This window comes from Coregonus clupeaformis, chromosome 7 (assembly GCF_020615455.1).
Source record: "Coregonus clupeaformis isolate EN_2021a chromosome 7, ASM2061545v1, whole genome shotgun sequence".
Taxonomy (NCBI): Eukaryota; Metazoa; Chordata; class Actinopteri; order Salmoniformes; family Salmonidae; genus Coregonus; species Coregonus clupeaformis.
This window is the reverse complement of record NC_059198.1, coordinates 4872706-4893774: the sequence shown is the minus strand read 5'-3', so window position 1 is coordinate 4893774 and position 21069 is coordinate 4872706. Positions and strand designations below refer to the sequence as shown.

Here is a 21069-nt window from a genome sequence, read left to right as displayed (position 1 = left end):
TCCCTCTAGTGGTGCGGGGGGCTGTGCTTTGGCAGAGTGGGTGGGGTTATATCCTTCCTGTTTGGCCCTATCCGGGGTTTCTTCGGATGGGGCCACAGTGTCTCCGGACCGCTCCTGTCTCAGCCTCCAGTATTTATGCTGCAGTAGTTTATGTGTCGGGGGGCTGGGGTTAGTTGGTTATACCTGGAGTACTTCTCCTGTCTTATCCAGTGTCCTGTGTGAATTTAAGTATGCTCTCTCTAATTCTCTCGTTCTCTCTTTCTCTCTGAGAACCTGAGCCCTAGGACCATACGTCAGGACTACCGGGCATGATGACACCTTGCTGTCCCCAGTCCGCCTGGCCTTGCTGCTATTCCAGTTTCAACTGTTCTGCCTGCGGTTACGAAACCCCTACCTGTCCCAGACCTGCTGTTTTCAACTCTTAATGATCGGCTATGAAAAGCCAACTGAGAGACCTGAGCACCTAGGACCATACGTCGGGACTACCGGCCGTGGTGACTCCTTGCTGTCCCCAGTCCGCCTGGCCTTGCTGCTATTCCAGTTTCAACTGTTCTGCCTGCGGTTATGGAACCCCTACCTGTCCCAGACCTGCTGTTTTCAACTCTTAATGATCGGCTATGAAAAGCCAACTGAGATTTATTCCTGATTATTATTTGACCATGCTTGTCACTTATGAACATTTTTGAACATCTTGGCATGGTTCTGTTATAATCTTCACCCGGCACAGCCAGAAGAGGACTGGCCACCCCTCATAGCCTGGTTCCTCTCTAGGTTTCTTCCTAGGTTTTCGCCTTTCTAGGGAGTTTTTCCTAGCCACCGTGCTTCTACACCTGCATTACTAGCTGTTTGGGGTTTTAGGCTGGGTTTCTGTACAGCACTTCGAGATATTAGCTGATGTAAGAAGGGCTATATAAAATAAAATTGATTGATTTGTTTGAATCCCAAAGTACCAAACGAGTACTTTATGTATTAATTAATGGGGTATTACTGTGCAATTACCATTTTACCATGTAATTTCTTAGTAAATACCAGGTAATTTCTGTACCGTAAACATCCTCCTGTATAATGTCTCATAGTAATGGAAGCGTAAAGCATTGTCATAGATAGTGACGGGTTGAAAATGGAGGCAACTGATAAGTAATGGTCACACTGAGATTTATCATAGCAATATACTATATTATTTTCATACACTCCCTCTAAAATTAAAGCTTTATAAACCTTATATTCCATTCCTCCAGTTACTGTGCACGAATAAAGCTCAAACCACATTTTAACTTGTTAAAGTAAAATCTAATTTGGTTGCGTAACACAAAGATACTGTAGCTAGCTTAGCGCAAACCCGAGCAAACAATGACAGCATTCGCATTCAAACAACCCAAAAAACATAACATAAGAAAACCAACAAAGTAAAATCTAAATGGTTCCACTTTATCATGTCCAAGAGAAGTAATAAAACATCTGTACTTAAAAAGAACAGGCCTCTTCTCTCCTCAGCTCACTGCTATATCTGTGGACCAACAGTACCTATATATAAACACTCATACATGGGAGTTTCCATAGAGGCATTGACGGCAAGTCTCAGAATTCACTGAATTCAAAATGGCGGTTCCCGCACAGTAACAGGATCCAGGATCCAGTCTCTCCGTAAGACCAGACACCCATGGTTGGTTCACCATCAATGGTAGTTTCTTTGGAGGTCCAGGATGGGGAGAACGGCGAGAACCAGGGGTATCACCACTCCACCTCCCATCTCCCTCTCCTCCTAGCTAGGCCTCACTACCTGTGCCCTGGATTCCTGTGGGTGGCTGTGTCCCTGCCCCTTCTGGCTCCTCTGTAGTCCACCTCCACCACGTTACTGTAGCCCTCCTTCTCCACACAGACAGCCAGGACCTGGAGCACCAGGCGCAGCCTTCGGTCCATGGCCTCCAGGTGGGGCTGGATGAGGATGGGGTGGAGGCGGTCACGCAGCAGGGACTCCTCCATCAGACGGCTCAGCTGGTACTTCTCCTTGGCCAACAGCTGCAGACGCAGGTGGGTCGACTTCCTCACTCTGTGGGGCGGGGAGGAGGGGAGAGAGGGAGGGGGAGAGGAGGGGAGAGAGGGAGGGGAGGGGTAAGGGAGGAAGGCGGAGAGGCAAGAGGTCTTACTTTAGAGATGGACTTCTTAAAAAGGGATGCACTTGTACATCTAGTAAGAATCCTAGGAATATAAAGGGAAACATGCTTCAAAAGAAGAAAAGCACACTAATTATACTTGCACATTTTGCAATCGTAATGAAAAAGTGAGACTGCGCAAGCAAGCAGTTTACACAAGAGTGTGTGTTATGATGGAGAGAGAGAGAGAGAGAGAGAGAGAGAGAGAGAGAGAGAGAGAGAGAGAGAGAGAGAGAGAGAGAGAGAGAGAGAGAGAGAGAAGGTAAAATAACAGATGCTGACCTGCAGCATTGGCTCAGAGGCACCAGGATGGAGAGCTCGTCGTGGGAGTGTTTCCCAAACCTGCAAAGAAGAGAGGAGCAGAAACGAGAGGAGAGGAGGAGAGAGGAGAAAGGACAGGAGAGGAGAGAGGTGAGCCAAGCAACACCACTCACTGGCTGATAATACAACACCTTGGTCTGTGTTTCTCACAGACTGTCTCACAGCCACCAAAAGCAGTACATCTTTCAGGATCGGTGAGAAAGCCATCAGACTGAAAGCTAAGCTCCAGAGTCCTGAACATTCTATTCTCATGGAACATTCAACTCACATTCCCTTCCCATTGAGTGTCAGTCAGGGACTGAGAGTTTTTCCACATGCCTTTGTAGCTTGATTCTGAAATGCACAGCGTACCTCAGACCTTAAAAATACCTTTAAAACATTTGTTATGCCTTTGCTTTGAGCTGTTGCTATGTCCTGTTGCTTAGTGTAACAACTCAGAACTGAAGTTATAGAAAGAGAGTTTTAAAAGGCTATGTGACAAATCAGACATTACCAGTTGCCTAGAGAACAGATGAAAAGGGTTGAGATGTTCTGTGTTTTCTCCTCACCCTCTTCCATTGTCCAGATGGATGATGAATGTCTCGTTTCCAAACTTCTCAAAGGTCTCATAATGGTGCCGGTCCATGTTACCTGGATACAGAGGTAAACAACATTAATATACACAGGAAAAGAGGACCCCTATTCACCAAGAATGTCTATATAGGGAATAGAGTGCAGTGGAGGGAATAGCGTGTAATGGAGCTTCTGTCCTCACCCATGAGGAAGTCAAAGATGGTCATGTCCATGATGTCCAGCAGGCGAGAGCCGCGGTCATAGGGAGGAGTCTGCTTTACCTCGTCACAGTAGTCTGGGTCCACCTCCCACCTGACCACACAACCGATCGCACACGTGCACACACACACACACACACACACACACACACACACACACACACACACACACACACACACACACACACACACACACACACACACACACACACACACACACACACACACACAGACAGACAGAGTGACATTTAGCTAGTGTGAGAGGCTTTGTTTGGTCCAGTCCCTTTAGCTAGCTCCCCTCCCTTCCTGTTGAGCCACGATGTGTGTGTATGTGTGTGTGTTTGTGTGCCTGCATGCCTGTGTGTGTGCTGTGTGTGTGTTGTTAAGGACAGATCCCTGCTGCTCGACAGCAGAGCAGGGAGGCACACAGCAACTGTGGAGCTGTCAGAACACTTGACAAGAGGAGAAGGAGAGAGGGAGGAAGGGGTGGGAGGGAGAGTGAATGGGAGGGAGATGGACAGATAGATAGACGGTGAAAGTATCAAATAAAGTAGATGGAGTCATTCCATGTTCCCTCTCTGCACTCTGTTGATCTAATCAAAGAACACAGGAACAAGGAAGTGAGAGAAGACCCTAACTCAGTTTATAATGAGCTGCTACTTCTCCTGCAACACCAATCTACCTGTTTTTATCAGAGGTGGGGATCTGGAGAAATGTGTTTTCCTGCGAGCACTGGCTGTTCCTGCTGAGTCACTTCCTGATAGGGCATGCCATGGCACCTTGTGTAATGAGGTGTCATCTGGTGAACCCCAGTGAACTCTGGGTAATCAGGGGGTGTGAGGTGACCTTATATATAAAGGGTACATAGTTATGGAAGGTAGATAAATAGAGAGAGAGAGAGAGAGAGAGAGAGAGAGAGAGAGAGAGAGAGAGAGAGAGAGAGAGAGAGAGCGAGAGAGAGAGAGAGAGAGAGAGAGATATGCAAGATAGGCAGAAAGGGAGATTGGGAGCGATAGAGAGGGAGAGGGACACCGAGACACAGAATAAGAAAACAAGTACAAGTGAGAGAGAAGCAGAAGGTAGAGAAGGAAAAATGAAGTATTGAGGGGGAGAAAGAAATAAAGAGATAAAATGAGAGGGCAAGATATAGGAGGAATTGAAGAAGAGATTGAGGAAGATAAGGAGATGTAGGGGGAGACAGAGAGATTAAGGTATGGGGAAGGGCTGATATGCATAACTTGCTGCCCTTCATTACACTCTACTTTCTTGTTCTCTATAAGGGTATATGCTGTGTGTTTTACTCTACTCCCTTGTTCTCTATAAGGGTATATGCTGTGTGTTTTACTCTACTTCCTTGTTCTCTATAAGGGTATATTCTGTGTGTTTTACTCTACTTCCTTGTTCTCTATAAGGGTATATGCTGTGTGTTTTACTCTGCTTTCTTGTCCTCTATAAGGGTATATGCATGTTCTTGCATTTCTGGAAGGAGTGCTTGTCTCTTACTCGGCTTTCTTGCGTTTATGGTAGGATCGTCTCCAAGGGTTCCTCCAGGTCTTACGTTTGGCCAGGGCCAGGTCTGGCAGGAAGGCAGCCAGAGAACCCTCGATCTGGTCCGGCTTCCCACACAGAGCATGCTCAGTAGAGCAGTAGTAGGAGCACTCGCCGTAGAAACAGATGTTATTGGCTGGGGAGAGAGGAAAACACTGGGTTTTAGTTGGCAGCAGGGGAGCAAGGGAAGAGGAGAGGGGGACAGTGTGTGTGTCTGTATGTGTGTGTCTGTGTGAGAGAGATGTGAGAAAGCGAGAGAGAGAGAGAGAGAGAGAGAGAGCGAGAGAGAAAGAGTGAGACAGACAGACAGACAGGTACAGAGAGGAAGCTGGCAGGGTGTTGTAGAGCCAGACTGGTATTGGTTTCTTAATCTTGGGTTCAGGGAGGTAGGGAGACGAGTGCTGAGTCAGCAAACTGTCTGAGTCTAGCGGTAATCTCCTGTCAGATAGAATGGCCTCTGTTATTCCACATAGCTGTTCACTGGGCTGTATGGGGATCTAACAGACAGTCTGAAGACAGGTATTAGAAGTTCAGAACTCAGCAACGGCCCTTTACATTAAAGGGGAAGTCCAGTGTTTTACAATTTCATCTTAGATGGTTCCTCACATTGAAAGTAGCCTATGGGCCAAGAGAAACTGTACACTCGGTTTTCTTGAAAGAGCCACTACGAAATGTAACTAACTTTAACCACCAACTCATGTCTGGGTGGGGAACCGTCAAACATTCATTTGTAACATACTGAACTTCCAATTTAATGCAAAGGGCCTCTTTGCTAAGTCCCTGTCAAACCAGTCTACATGGTACATGCCTGTATCAGTACAATGTAAAAACATTGGGTTTTCGCTCAGTTCATGTAAAGTGGGATTGAAAGGACTGAATGATGGACAAAGTAATAGACAGAGGGCTTGAGATTGTTCCGTCCGTCTGTCGGATAAGAGCTTTAACAACTAATCTATGAGGATGATTAGGTTACCTTTGACAGATGTGTGTTCTGTGTGTGTGTGTATTTGTGTCTGTCTGTCTGTCTGTCTGTCTGTCTGTCTGTCTGTCTGTCTGTCTGTCTGTCTGTCTGTCTGTCTGTCTGTCTGTCTGTCTGTCTGTCTGTCTGTCTGTCTGTCTGTCTGTCTGTCTGTCTGTCTGTCTGTCTGTCTGTGTTCCTCACCACCACTGGCCAAGCACTGAGCCACTAAGCTAAAGGGAATTATTGATCAGATTCCTTGTTAGGGTAGGACTTGGATCCAGCCTCTAAATAGGAGTCTTTCTGGTGAATTATTGTGCTTTGCAGTTCGCTTGTTTTCAGAAATGTTTTTGAAGTGTGTGTGTGTGTGTGTTGGGGGGACTCCCTGGAGATTCTGTGTTTTTCTGTGTTGTTCCTGCAAATAAATTCCACTAAGCTGTATACTGCATAGTGAATACACAATACACTACTGTTGACTAGAGGTAAATCTAAATAACCAGCCTGATTCCTATACAGGCCAACACAGTAGCTAGGAACCAGAGTTGTAATCTAAATCGCCAGTCTGATTCCTCTACAGGCCTACACAGTAGCTAGGAACCAGAGTTTTAATCTAAATCGCCAGTCTGATTCCTCTACAGGCCTACACAGTAGCTAGGAACCAGAGTTGTAATCTAAATAACCAGCCTGATTCCTCTACAGGCCTACACAGTAGCTAGGAACCAGAGTTGTAATCTAAATAACCAGCCTGATTCCTCTACAGGCCTACACAGTAGCTAGGAACCAGAGTTGTAATCTAAATAACCAGCATGATTCCTCTACAGGCCTACACAGTAGCTAGGAACCAGAGTTGTAATCTAAATAACCAGCCTGATTCCTCTACAGGCCTACACAGTAGCTAGGAACCAGAGTTGTAATCTAAATCGCCAGTCTGATTCCTCTACAGGCCTACACAGTAGCTAGGAACCAGAGTTGTAATCTAAATAACCAGCCTGATTCCTCTACAGGCCTACACAGTAGCTAGGAACCAGAGTTGTAATCTAAATCGCCAGTCTGATTCCTCTACAGGCCTACACAGTAGCTAGGAACCAGAGTTGTAATCTAAATTGCCAGTCTGATTCCTCTACAGGCCTACACAGTAGCTAGGAACCAGAGTTGTAATCTAAATTGCCAGTCTGATTCCTCTACAGGCCTACACAGTAGCTAGGAACCAGAGTTGTAATCTAAATCGCCAGTCTGATTCCTCTACAGGCCTACACAGTAGCTAGGAACCAGAGTTGTAATCTAAATCGCCAGTCTGATTCCTCTACAGGCCTACACAGTAGCTAGGAACCAGAGTTGTAATCTAAATTGCCAGTCTGATTCCTCTACAGGCCTGCACAGTAGCTAGGAACCAGAGTTTTTCCTGGTGAAGTCACTCCTGAACAAAATGATAAAGTATGGAAACTACCCTCAACTACTGCTGTTGCTAAGACCACATAGTAATGCTAACCATAGTGGGAATAGGTTATCTGTGAGAAACAGACAATAAATAAATATCTCATCTAAGTTTTGAGTTTGCCCTACTGCATAGGTATTCTGTGGGAATGTTGTTGTAAAGTTGTAAGAATGTTGTGGGATCGTTGTGAGAATGTAATAGCAGTGTGTTTACCTGGGGAGATGAAGAAGGTCCTCCAGAGCTTTTTGTCTCTGGTCACATCCCGTATCTCCCTGGTCATGTTGACCAGTCTTCCCGCTACCGGGGGAACTCTCCGGAAGTCTAGGATCCTGAGGGCGGAGACCATAGATATATATACATCAGATCAGTATGAAACATAATGGAGATGTCTGGAAAAATCCCATTAGGAAACCCAGGAGAAATGCAAATCAATTCAATAAGAATTTATATATGACACCATTGTTCTACAAACTATTGTGTTTTCAAAAACACACTGTGTATGGAACCACGTATGCTGATGGGATATAATTGTTTTAGGGCCTTTTGATCCTTACTTTAGGGCTTCATGACGGAATATCCTTCCTCACCACATCATCAATAACTATTATCCCAAATAAAGATCTGTAAATTATATGCCATAAAAACGGGACACAATTTCCTGCTCAAGGGAGAAGCCAGGAATGATTTTCAATCCAAAGTGCCAACGGTGAAATGTGTGTGTGTGTGTGTACGGGCCTCTTTCTTCCTGCTAGTGTGTGTGAGATATTATTAATACTTCATCTATTTTACAGTACAATCTCTTAGCTCCTTTCATTGGCTTTTAAAGTGGTGTTTATTGAACTTCAGCATCCGGTCGCTCAAACCACACTGGGCTGAGAGACTGGGATTCCTCCTTCTTTCTCCCTCGCTCCTCTCCTCTCCTCTCCTCTCCTCTACTCTCGCTCTCTCTCACTCTCTCTCTCTCTCTCTCTCTCTCTCTCTCTCTCTCTCGCTCTCCTTCTCTCTCATACTATCTCCTTCCTCATCTTCTTTCTTTGTCTACCTGTCTCTTCCTCTTCCTCTCTCCCCCCACTCTCATCCCTTTACTCTACCCCCCTCTCTCTCTCTGTGCGTCCTGTTCTTGCTTTAACTTTTCTCTCTTTTCCTTCCTCTCTTCCAACTGACCTTATTTCTGTCTATGTCTTTGTCTGACAATTTTTCTGTGTGTGTCTGTGTGTGTGCCACACTAGCTGGACCAGGCCTCCTACTCATTCGATTCCTCTTTAACCATCCTTGTCGTTGCTTCCTGCAGCATGACCTCTCTGAGGCTTAGACTCCTGGGAGCGGAGTGTGTGAGTGTGGGTTTGTGTGTGTGTGTGTAACCTTGAAGTCTTAGCCCTTAGGGAGAGACAGACAGGGAGACAGGGCGTGGGGCTGCAAGGATGAAACCCTAGCCACCAGATGAAAGCTCTCAGGAGCTATAACCGCTCAAAGTGCACAGTCACCATGAACCAGATGACAAAGGAACTCCTGTATGGAGCCAGGCTCTCTCTCTCTCTCTGTACCCCACTCTTGTCATCCACCTTGAAGGGTAGAGTACTGCTTACAGAGAGTGTAGAGTAGAGTACTGCACAGTGTAGGCTATAGGGAGGACTGCTCTGTGTAGATTAAAATGGTACAATGTGTGAAAGTGGAAAGGCTTTGAGTTAACCCTTACACAGCATAACGATAGCACGTTGTACATTTCTCAAAAGCAAGTGTATCAACAGTGTCCACTGTCCAGCCATAGAGGGAGTGAAGAGAAGAGGCTATACACAGAGCCAAACAATTCCTCCTGTTCTCCTCTTTCTACACATTCCTCTGGCTATTCAGATTGAGAGGCCGCGTCCCAAAAGGCACCCTATTCCCTTTGCAGTGCACTGCTTGGTCAAAAGTAATGCACTACAAAGTGAATAGGGTGCCCTTTGGGACACAAACACAGAGTTCCACAGGCTGCTGTCCAGAAGATGGTGCGGCCCTGGGTCAAACAACAAGACCGTAATTCATATAGCCAGCCTCAGCTTGGCATACACAACCTAACAACAACCTAAATACAACCTGCTCTTTAGGGGCTAGCAGAGTTACCTCCTCCCTGCCCTAAATGATGCCCTGCTGGCATCGGCATGTCCCTTGGTTTCCTCTCCTCAGCCCACTGTGCCCACACAAACACATGCCTCTGGCCCCGGCCTGGCATTCCACTGGGTTGTGTGTGTGTGGGTGGGTGTTTGGGTGTGTGTGTGTGTGTGGTTGTGTGTGTGTGTGTGTGTGTGTGTGTGTGAGAGAGAGTGTGTTAGTGTGTGAGAGAGTGTGTGTGTGAGAGAGAGAGAGAGAGAGCGAGAGAGCCTTGCTATTGAGAAAGGCCGCCGTAGGCAGACCTGGCTCTCAAGAGAAGACAGGCTATATGCACACTGCCCACAAAATGAGGTGGAAACTGAGCTGCACTTCCTAACCTCCTGCCAAATGTATGACCATATTAGAGACACATATTTCCCTCAGATTACAGCGATCCACAAAGAATTCGAAAACAAACCCAATTTTGATAAACTCCCTTATCTACTGGGTGAAAAACCACAGTGTGCCATCACAGCTGCAAGATTTGTGACCTGTTGCCACAAGAAAAGGGCAACCAGTGAAGAACAAACACCATTGTAAATACAACCCATATTTATGTTTATTTATTTTCCCATTTGTACTTTAACTCTTTGCACATTGTTACAACACTGTATATATACATAATATGACATTTGAAATGTCTTTATTCTTTTGAAACTTCTGAGTGTAATGTTTACTGTTAATATTTATTGTTTATTTCACTTTTGTTTACTATCTACTTCACTTGCTTTGGCAATGTTAACATACGTTTCCCATGCCAATAAAGCCCTTAAATTGAATTGAATTGAATTGAGAGAGAGAGAGAGAGAGAGAGAGAGAGCTCAAAGACATTGCTCCTGCATTTTTAACAAAAAATATAGATTTAGAGTTAGATAAAGTAGGATTTTTTGGCAGGGACATATACAGGATGCTACCCTCCACAACATAACCTTTATTCCAAACCAAAACTCCAAACCTACAACCTGATTTTGGACAGAATTACCTGGAAAACTTTCTACTACCAAGGATTACTATTCTCAAACTATACAGCAAATGCTCTGGAAAACAAACAGAAACCTGAAAACACCATCCAACCTGGAACTGAGTGAGTAATGTTTAGTATGAAGCTATTTTTCACTTTCAAAAACCAAGAAGAAAAATTCATTACAATTATATATTTTATATTATAAGGACTGAATTCTAAGGCTACCAAGCTTAAGCTTGCTACAAAGAGATACAATTTCAATTAGCACTGACGTGTGAAGTGAGAGGTGTCAAAGCCCTTGAGCCCAACAATGGCAGGAGAGTCGTACAGTCTACCCCAACTAGAGGCCTTAGAAGAGGCCTTAGAAGCACTCCCCACTGTTCAGAGGTCATTAAAATACAGTACCCTCTGAATGTAAAAAACGACAAGACACGAAAAGAGTACAAATTGAAACTTCTTTTGGGGAAGCACGAGACACTTTTTGCTGATTTGTATAAAAATGGGAACATAAGCAACCTTATCTTCCACACAGACCATCCCCTGGCATGGCACAGTGCTATACTAGCACACTACCCCTCTGTTAAGAGGGGGGTGTTAGCGACGGGTGGAAACTCAGGATATTGGACAACGAGGACTCTGAGTCGTCTAATATTAATCTCTATAAATCTGGAACCGTTTTGGTTCAAGGCAACACCAAACAGTTCCAGCTGGACTTTCACCTAATCAAAGAAATAGCTCAGCAGGAGAAGCTGTCCCTTGAGAAAGATACCCCTACCCCGAGCGGGTCAGACCAGACCTCTTCATTAAATAACCCCACAGAGCAACCCCAAGCAGAAACTCAACTTCCCAGCACAGAGTACTACTCCCTCATTGAAATGAAGGATACATTCACCCAGCTGGAGGTAAGGCAGGTGGAGCTGGAACAGCAGGTGAACACACTCCAGTCAGCACAGACCCAGACAACAGTCCAGCACAACAACACCCCCTTAACTAGACCTGGAGAGCTGCAGGTGGAGAGAGACATGTCTGCACTCTGGACTGTGGTGAGACAACATCAACAGGAGAAAGAGCAGGAGCAGGAGAAGAACAGAGCACTAGAGGAGAGGATCAGAGTGCTGGAGGAGAAGGTGAGAACGATGACGGGTGACATTGAACAACCCATTAGAGAACAGCCCACCTCAGATCCTGGCCAAAGTCTCGACACCGCAGCAGAACAGTACACCCTAGACCCTGACCATAGCCTCGACATCACACCCAGACAAACAAATGAAGAACCCCAAGCCCTGGGGACCCCAACCCCTCTGAGCAACCCCCCAGTCAGACACCCTGATAGCCCTCATGACGACCCCCCCACACCCACTGAGGACATACACAAGCCACAGATTGTACTCCTTATGGACTCAAACGGGAAATACATACAAGAAAATAAACTTTTTCCAAAACACACAGTGTCTAAACTCTGGTGTCCAAATACCCAGACCTTCTGTCTAAGGACCGACTAGGATCACCCAGCCACATAATAATACACACAGGCACAAACGACCTGAGAACACAGCAGGAAAGGGTGGCCACATCACTCAAGGGCGTGATAGAAAAAGCTTCTTCTACTTTCCCCAACGCACAAGTGGTTATCTCAACCCTGTTACCACGAAAATACTTCCACCCTGCTACCATACAGCGGGTAAACGCAAGTATTTCCCGTGACTGTGCATCAAAACCAAATGTCTTCCTGGCCCACCACTCCACCCTGGACGTGAACAGCCTTTACGACCAGGTCCACCTATACAAGGCAGCAGTGCCCACCTTCGCCCGGACCCTAAAGGATATCGCCCTCAACCGCAGACCCAACACCTCACACAGGAGCAACAGATCAACAGACACCCCGCCCAGACCAGCGAGACACTCTCCCAGACCTGCGGGACCCCCCAGGACCTACACATAGAGGACCCCGCAGAGAGGACCTACATCCAGACCACAGCACCATCAACCACATCTACACCCCCACCCCAACCAATTAACTCCCCCCAAGTCAACCATGCCCACACCCCATTTAGGCCCCCCTCAGATCAGACCTATGCCCCTCCTACCCACCCCAAGCCCCCCCACTCCCACAAAGAGGGCCTCAACATGAAAGTCACACATACGCCCAGGCCGTGAGCAGGCAAACAGGCCCAACACCCACTCTTACACTAGCCCAAGCCAATGGCATGTACCAGATGCTCAGCAGGCTCTGCTCACAATTACTGGCCTGAGGCCAAACCACACAACCAACAACATTAGACACTTTATGGAACACAAAGCCTTCACTATTTCATCCTGGAATATCCAAGGCCTGAGGTCATCTGCCTTTGGCCTAAAGAGCAGGAATCTGGACTTCACCAAAGAAATCGGAAATACAGACATTGTCATCCTACAAGAAACATGGTATAGAGGAGACGGACCCACTGGTTGCCCTCTAGGTTACAGAGAGCTGGTAGTCCCATCCACCAAACTACCAGGTGTGAAACAGGGAAGGGACTCAGGGGGTATGCTAATTTGGTATAGAGCAGACCTAACTCACTCTATTAATTTAATCAAAACAGGAACATTTTACATTTGGTTAGAAATTCAAAAGGAAATTATCTCAACTGAGAAAAATGTCCTCCTGTGTGCTACCTATATCCCCCACTAGAATCCCCATACTTTAATGAAGACAGTTTCTCCATCCTGGAGGAAATCAATAATTTCCAGACCCAGGGACATGTACTAGTCTGTGGCGACCTAAATGCCAGAACTGGACAAGAACCTGACACCCTCAGCACACAGGGGGGACAAACACCTACCTGGAGGTGACAGCATTCCCTCCCCAATATGCCCCCTAGGCACAACTACGACAACATAACCAACAAAAATGGGTCACGACTCCTGCAGCTCTGTCGCACACTGGGTATGTACATAGTCAATGGTAGGCTTCGAGGGGACTCCTATGGTAGGTACACCTATAGCTCATCTCTTGGCAGTAGTACTGTAGACTACTTTATCACTGACCTCAACCCAGAGTCTCTCAGAGCGTTCACAGTCAGCCCACTGACACCCCTATCAGACCACAGCAAAATCACAGTCTACTTGAACAGAGCAATACTCAATCATGAGGCATCAAAGCCAAAAGAACTGAATAATATTAAGAAATGCTATAGATGGAAGGAAAGTAGTGATGAAACCTACCAAAAACAATTAGGAAACAACAAATTCAATCCATTCTAGACAACTTCCTGGACAAAACGTTCCACTGTAATAGTGAAGGTGTAAACTTGGCAGTAGAAAACCTAAACAGTATATTTGACCTCTCAGCTTCCCTATCAAATCTAAAAATCTCTAACAGAAAACCAAAGAAAAGTAATAACAGTGATAAATGGTTTGATGAAGAATGCAAAAACCTAAGAAAGAAATTGAGAAACCTATCCAACCAAAAACATAGAGACCCAGAAAACCTGAGCCTACGCCTTCACTATGGTGAATCACTAAAACAATACAGAAATACACTACGGAAAAAGAAGGAACAGCATGTCAGAAATCAGCTCAATGTAATTGAAGAATCCATAGACTCTAACCACTTCTGGGAAAATTGGAAAACACTAAACAAACAACAACACGAAGAGCTATCTATCCAAAACGGAGATGTATGGGTAAACCACTTCTCCAATCTTTTTGGCCCTATAACAGAGAACAAACAGCAAAAAAATATACATGATCAAATGCAAATCTTAGAATCAACTATTAAAGACTACCAGAACCCACTGGATTCTCCAATTACATTGAATGAACTACAGGATAAAATACAAACCCTCCAACCCAAAAAGTCCTGTGGTGTTGATGGTATCCTCAATGAAATGATAAAATATACAGACCACAAATTTCAATTAGCTATACTTAAACTCTTTAACATCATCCTTAGCTCTGGCATCTTCCCCAACATCTGGAACCAAGGACTGATCACCCCAATCCACAAAAGTGGAGACAAATTTGACCCCAATAACTACCGTGGGATATGCGTCAACAGCAACCTTGGGAAAATCCTCTGCATTATCATTAACAGCAGACTAGTTCATTTCCTCAGTGAAAACAATGTACTGAGCAAATGTCAAATTGGCTTTTTACCAAATTACCATACGACAGACCACGTATTCACCCTGCACACCCTAATTGACAAACAAACAAACCAAAACAAAGGCAAAGTCTTCTCATGCTTTGTTGATTTCAAAAAAGCTTTTGACTCAATTTGGCATGAGGGTCTGCTATACAAATTGATGGAAAGTGGGGTTGGGGGAAAAACATACGACATTATAAAATCCATGTACACAAACAACAAGTGTGCGGTTAAAATTGGCAAAAAACACACACATTTCTTTCCACAGGGCCGTGGGGGTGAGACAGGGATGCAGTTTAAGCCCCACCCTCTTCAACATATATATCAACGAATTGGCGAGGGCACTAGAACAGTCTGCAGCACCCGGCCTCACCCTACTAGAATCTGAAGTCAAATGTCTTCTGTTTGCTGACGATCTGGTGCTTCTGTCACCAACCAAGGAGGGCCTACAGCAGCACCTAGATCTTCTGCACAGATTCTGTCAGACCTGGGCCCTGACAGTAAATCTCAGTAAGACAAAAATAATGGTGTTCCAAAAAGGTCCAGTTGCCAGGACCACAAATACAAATTCCATCTAGACACCGTTGCCCTAGAGCACACAAAAACTATACATACCTCGGCCTAAACATCAGCGCCACAGGTAACTTCCACAAAGCTGTGAACGATCTGAGAGACAAGGCAAGAAGGGCCTTCTATGCCATCAAAAGGAACATAAAATTTGACATACCAATTAGGATCTGGCTAAAAATATTTGAATCAGTTATAGAACCCATTGCCCTTTATGGTTCTGAGGTCTGGGGTCCGCTCACCAACCAAGAATTCACAAAATGGGACAAACACCAAATTGAGACTCTGCATGCAGAATTCTGCAAAAACATCCTCCGTGTACAACGTAAAACACCAAATAATGCATGCAGAGCAGAATTAGGCCAATACCCGCTAATTATCAAAATCCAGAAAAGAGCCGTTAAATTCTATAACCACTTAAAAGGAAGCGATTCCCAAACCTTCCATAACAAAGCCATCACCTACAGAGAGATGAACTTGGAGAAGAGTCCCCTAAGTAAGCTTGTCCTGGGGCTCTGTTCACAAACACAAACAGACCCCACACAGCCCCAGGACAACAACAACAACAACACAACTAGACCCAACCAAATCATGAGAAAACAAAAAGAGAATTACTTGACACATTGGAAAGAACAAACAAAAAAACAGAGCAAACTAGAATGCTATTTGGCCCTAAACAGAGAGTACACAGTGGCAGAATACTTGACCACTGTGACTGACCCAAACTTAAGGAAAGCTTTGACTATGTACAGACTCAGTGAGCATAGCCTTGCTATTGAGAAAGGCCGCCGTAGGCAGACCTGGCTCTCAAGAGAAGACAGGCTATGTGCACACTGCCCACAAAATGAGGTGGAAACTGAGCTGCACTTCCTAACCTCCTGCCAAATGTATGACCATATTAGAGACACATATTTCCCTCAGATTACAGCGATCCACAAAGAATTCGAAAACAAACCCAATTTTGATAAACTCCCTTATCTACTGGGTGAAAAACCACAGTGTGCCATCACAGCTGCAAGATTTGTGACCTGTTGCCACAAGAAAAGGGCAACCAGTGAAGAACAAACACCATTGTAAATACAACCCATATTTATGTTTATTTATTTTCCCATTTGTACTTTAACTATTTGCACATTGTTACAACACTGTATATATACATAATATGACATTTGAAATGTCTTTATTCTTTTGAAACTTCTGAGTGTAATGTTTACTGTTAATATTTATTGTTTATTTCACTTTTGTTTACTATCTACTTCACTTGCTTTGGCAATGTTAACACACGTTTCCCATGCCAATAAAGCCCTTAAATTGAAATTGAAATTGAATTGAGAGAGAGAGCGAGAGAGAGAGAGAGAGAGAGAGAGAGAGAGAGAGAGAGAGTGAGAGAGAGATAGAGAGAGAGAGAGAGAGAGAGAGAGAGAGAGAGAGAGAGAGAGAGACAGAGAGAGAGAGGACAGAGAGAGAGAGAGAGAGACAGAGAGAGAGAGAGAGAGAGAGAGAGAGAGAGAGAGAGAGAGAGAGAGAGAGAGAGAGAGAGAGAGAGAGAGAGAGAGAGAGAGAGAGAGAGAGAGGGGGGCAGCAGGCTATAGTAAACACATTGTTTAACGTCTACCCTGCCAGCCTGCTAGTACAGTGAGCTTCATCCTCTATCCAAAACAAGGGAACCAGGCACAGATGTGTGTGTGTGTGTGTGGTGTGTGCCAATCTGAATAACCTTAGGGTTGATAAGTGTTGATGTTCTTACACCTGGTCTGATAAGGATGAAATACTGAACAGATACTGTGAGAATGTAGACCAGTGGTGGGAAAAGTACCCAATTGTCATACTTGAGTAAAAGTCAAGATACCGTAACAGAAAATGACTCAAGTAAAAGTGAAAGTCACCCAGGAAAATACTACTTGAGTAAAAGTCTAAAAATATTTGATTTTAAATATACTTAAGTATCAAAAGTAAATGTAATTTCAAAACTATACTTAATTATCAAAAGTAAAAGTATAAATCATTTGAAATTCCTTATATTAAGCAAACCAGACAGCATAATTTTCTTGTTTTTTAAATGTACGGATAGTCAGGGGCACACTCCAAAACTCAGACATAATTTACAAATGAAGCATTTGGGTTTAGTGAGTCCGCCAAATCAGAGGCAGTAGGGATGAGCAGGGAGGTTCTCTTGATAAGTGCAATAGAATGTTATGTAAATGGGGGATACAACCATCCCAGCTCTGCAGATTTTGCTGCGAAGAGACAGAATCATTAGATCATTTGTTTTGGTACTGCCCATATGCAGCTTGTTTCTGGTCGCAGGTTCAGGAATGGCTGAAAAATCACAACATTTACTTAAAGCTATCTTTGCAAATAGCACTGCTGGGTGACTTGAAAAGCCATGGTCAGTCGATCAATAATATAATAGTACTTTTAGTAAAGATTTTTATCTTTAATTTAGAATCAGTGCAAACTATGAGAATAGAAAGGTTCAGAACTTTTGTGAAACATCACAGCACAGTTGAAAAATAAGTCAAGACTGTAGGGTTTTTAGAGATAGATGGGAGGGGTAAAAAAAAGAAAGAAGAGATAATTTATGTCAAATGTACCGTGTCCGTAAAATGTATATAGTATGTATAAGCTGGAAGTAGAAGCCTAAATATTGTTGTCCATTAGTTTACTCCAATTAGGGGAGGGGTGGTAGGGTTAGGGGAAAATAATAAAGGAAAATATATATAAAAGAAATATGAACAAAATATATATGGGGGATTGGAAATGATGCAAACAATTACATTGATAGAACCCACAATCTATCTGCAGTATTAAAGATGATCTACCCCCCCAAAAAATAAAATTTAAACAAGAATAAACATTTGAGGTGTGTTAGTCATGCAGGAAATATCTACAACTTCACGCATACTGCACACACACACAAACACACACCCAAGCATGCACACATGCACACACGCACACACATGCACTCAGACATGCACACACACACACGCACGCACACACGCACGCACACGCACGCACACACACACGCACACACACGCACACACACACGCACGCACACATGCACGCACACACACAAAAACACGCACGCACGCACACATGCACGCACACATGCACACACACACACACACACACACACCTGTCCAGATGAAAGGCAGCGATCTCAGCGTTGTGTCTCTCCAGATCAGAAAAGTAGAAGAAGTCCGGGGGTGTCTCCTGTTCCCTGGTCTGCCTGGAAGACACAAAGGTCGAGGCACCGTTAGAAGAATGTTAGCGTTAACAAAATCCTGCTCAGTATGAAGTACAACTGTCTGTCTTTATTTGACCCTGCTGGTCATCTACTGTAACCTTAATGACCACATGTACTCTCCACCAGGCACAGCCAGAAGAGGACTGGCCCCTCGGAGCCTGGTTCCTCTAGGTTTCTTCCTAGGTTCCAGCCTTCTAGGGAGTTTTTCCTAACCACTGTGCTTCTGCATCTGCATTGGTTGCTCTTTGTGGTTTTAGGCTGGTATCTGTAAAGCACAACTGCTGATGTAAAAAGGGCATAATAAAACACATTTGATTGATTGATTGAACATTCAAGGCCGCTAGCACCGGGAGTTCTCCACCACTGAACAGATACAGTAGAACACTGTAGTGAAAGTTTTATGAATGCGAGTAACCAAGATTTTCCACAAGTGATTGCATTAGGATCTATCTGCATATCTCTAGCTTACATTCATAGTTCCAGTTTGAGCTCTAATTCCAATTTGAGAGCAGGCTGCCTAGATTTGCATGTCTGAAATGCCACTCTTTTCCCTAGCACACCATAAAGGGAATAGGGTGCCATTTGGGACGCAGCCAGTTTAAGACAGCAGGACCCAGCAGTAGAGTACAGTGAGCCACACGGCTGCTTGAGTTTCCTGTTCATATCCTGTAGCAGCTCCTCCAGCCCTTCAGACAGGCAGACAGGACAGACAGACAGGACAGACAGGATACATGGAACATGGTCTGACTCACCTGCTGTTGCTGGTGCTGCTGATACTGTCTGTCTGTCTCTTTTTGTCTGCTGTCTGTCTGTCTGCACAGAGTATCTAGGGTGGCAGGTAGCTGACAAGGTAAAACAATCTGTTGATGTGCCCTTGAGCAAGACACTTAACCCTAATTTCCTCCAGGGGTGCCGTACTACTATGGCTGACCTTGTAAAACAACACATTTCACTGCACCTATCCTGTGTATGTGACAATAATACATCAATATTTGTTTTATCTAAAGGAGATAACCTCCAGGTGTATGCTATGCTGACACACACACAAGCATGTACTGTACATGGAGGCACACAGGAACGCATGCAGACAGACGCACACACAGATACTCACACCTGGCCTTAACCAGTCCCATTACCACCAAACTTATGCTAGCACAAACCGAGCCAGTCAGCTAAACCCAGACCATATTCCACTTTACTCAGTCCTTTGTTCTTCTCCTTCTTCCTTCCTCCCTCCTTCCCTTCCTCTCTTTCGTCTCCCTCCAGCCATTACACCTCAGAGCAGGGCGGCAGTGCATCTACCTCGCCTGTCAACCCCAGCACTTCCAAGTCCGTAATGGAAAAGATCTTACATCCTATTCTTTACATGTCAGGTAAGCTCCCTTTTAACTGTAAATCCCTCAGCCGCTATTATGATCCATTCAATTTCCCCCCCGACCCAAAGGGAACAAAATTGAGTTTTTATTTGTGGAAGGGAGGGGGAATAAATGAGATGTGGCAGACTGATTCAGGAGAGTATAAAAGGCAACACTGCGCACCGCCTAACTATTCCCCCAGGGGGATATCTGAGGAAAGGGTAGGCCCAGAATAGGTGACCTCATAGCGGTTGTACACCATAATGCACCTGTGAAATAGCTGCCTGCCATTTAAATCAGCATATCAAGCACCTTATCAACACTAGATTATTTTAAGTGCTCTTTCTGTATTTTTCTGTAGCCTTAATGGAAATGGTAAGAGCCTTTCATTCAGAAGTCAAGACGTGCCTGGCTGCCACAGTCAGTAAAATAAAATAAATTGGTCATTTAGCAGACGCTCTTATCCAGAGCAACTAGGGTTAAGTGCCTTGCTCAAGGGCACATCAACAGATTTTTCACCTAGTCGGCTCGGGGATTAGAACCAGCAACCTTTTGGTTACTAGCACAACGCTCTTAACCACTAAGCTACCTGCCGCCAGTAACATGCTGTCAAACAGAAGTTAGATAAGAACACTCCACTGAGAGCTACTACAGTGGGGAACCTACACTCTCCGCACACACACACACACACGCACACACACACCGTCTACCGTTCCTGTGACTACTACTGCAAACTACATACTGAATCCTCTAACTCCACATGCTTCTGCTGTTTTATCAACAGTCTATAACTTCTCATTCAAATGCAGTAACAAAAACACTAACTATTCCAGTGCTGTTGCTGTTTAAACATCTCTTACTTCTCGTGCCGTTGCCGTTTTAAAAACAGTGGAACAGTGCCGCCCGCTTTTGCTCCGGCCTGACTGATTAGCAGCACAATGGTTGCCATGGTCACAGCGACCCTGTCTGCAGTTTCCTGTCTAGGAGGTAGCTTAGAGCCCACAGCTGCTGTGGTTTGGCGGCGGGATGTCTTACTGACAGGGTTGTAATGTGACGGGCCGGGAGCATGCTGTATTAATACGCCTCAGTAAAGGAGTAGCAGCTGAGGCTCGCCCAGGTAATTACATTGATATGAATCTGAACCAAATGCCAGTCTGTTACACACCAGACGATGCACACACGCACAAACACACACATACACACACACACACACACACTGTTGGGCATAAACTTACAGGATGTGCCGCAGACTGTCTGCTATAGATATACCTCAACGACACTGTGATGCATAACAACTGGAAGACTGTATCATGATCATCTAGTTCAAAATAAACCTGCTTCTCACTTCACAACTTGAAAAGTAATTAAAAGGTATGAACCACCTAAATGCATTGTCTATTAAGTCATATTAATTTCCATCTACACTGAGTGTACAAAACATTAGGAACACGACATAGATTGACCAGGTGAATCCAGGTGAAAGCTATGATCCCTT

The 21069-nt window shown here is 44.7% G+C and overlaps 1 protein-coding gene across 1 annotated transcript in view; it reads right to left on the bottom strand.

Moving 5' to 3' along the window:
• Nucleotides 1-870: 870 nt before the first annotated feature.
• Nucleotides 871-21069, bottom strand: part of LOC121568812 (extracellular serine/threonine protein kinase FAM20C-like) — a 92794-nt gene continuing 72595 nt past the window's right edge. The window contains exons 4-10 of the mRNA XM_041879248.1: nucleotides 18109-18201; nucleotides 7399-7514; nucleotides 4748-4928; nucleotides 3229-3338; nucleotides 3023-3104; nucleotides 2436-2495; nucleotides 871-2050 (exon numbers count right to left, since the gene is read on the bottom strand). Coding sequence (XP_041735182.1) covers nucleotides 1777-2050; nucleotides 2436-2495; nucleotides 3023-3104; nucleotides 3229-3338; nucleotides 4748-4928; nucleotides 7399-7514; nucleotides 18109-18201 — 916 coding nt within the window. The 3' untranslated portion in view covers nucleotides 871-1776. The remainder of the gene's footprint in view (nucleotides 2051-2435; nucleotides 2496-3022; nucleotides 3105-3228; nucleotides 3339-4747; nucleotides 4929-7398; nucleotides 7515-18108; nucleotides 18202-21069) is intronic.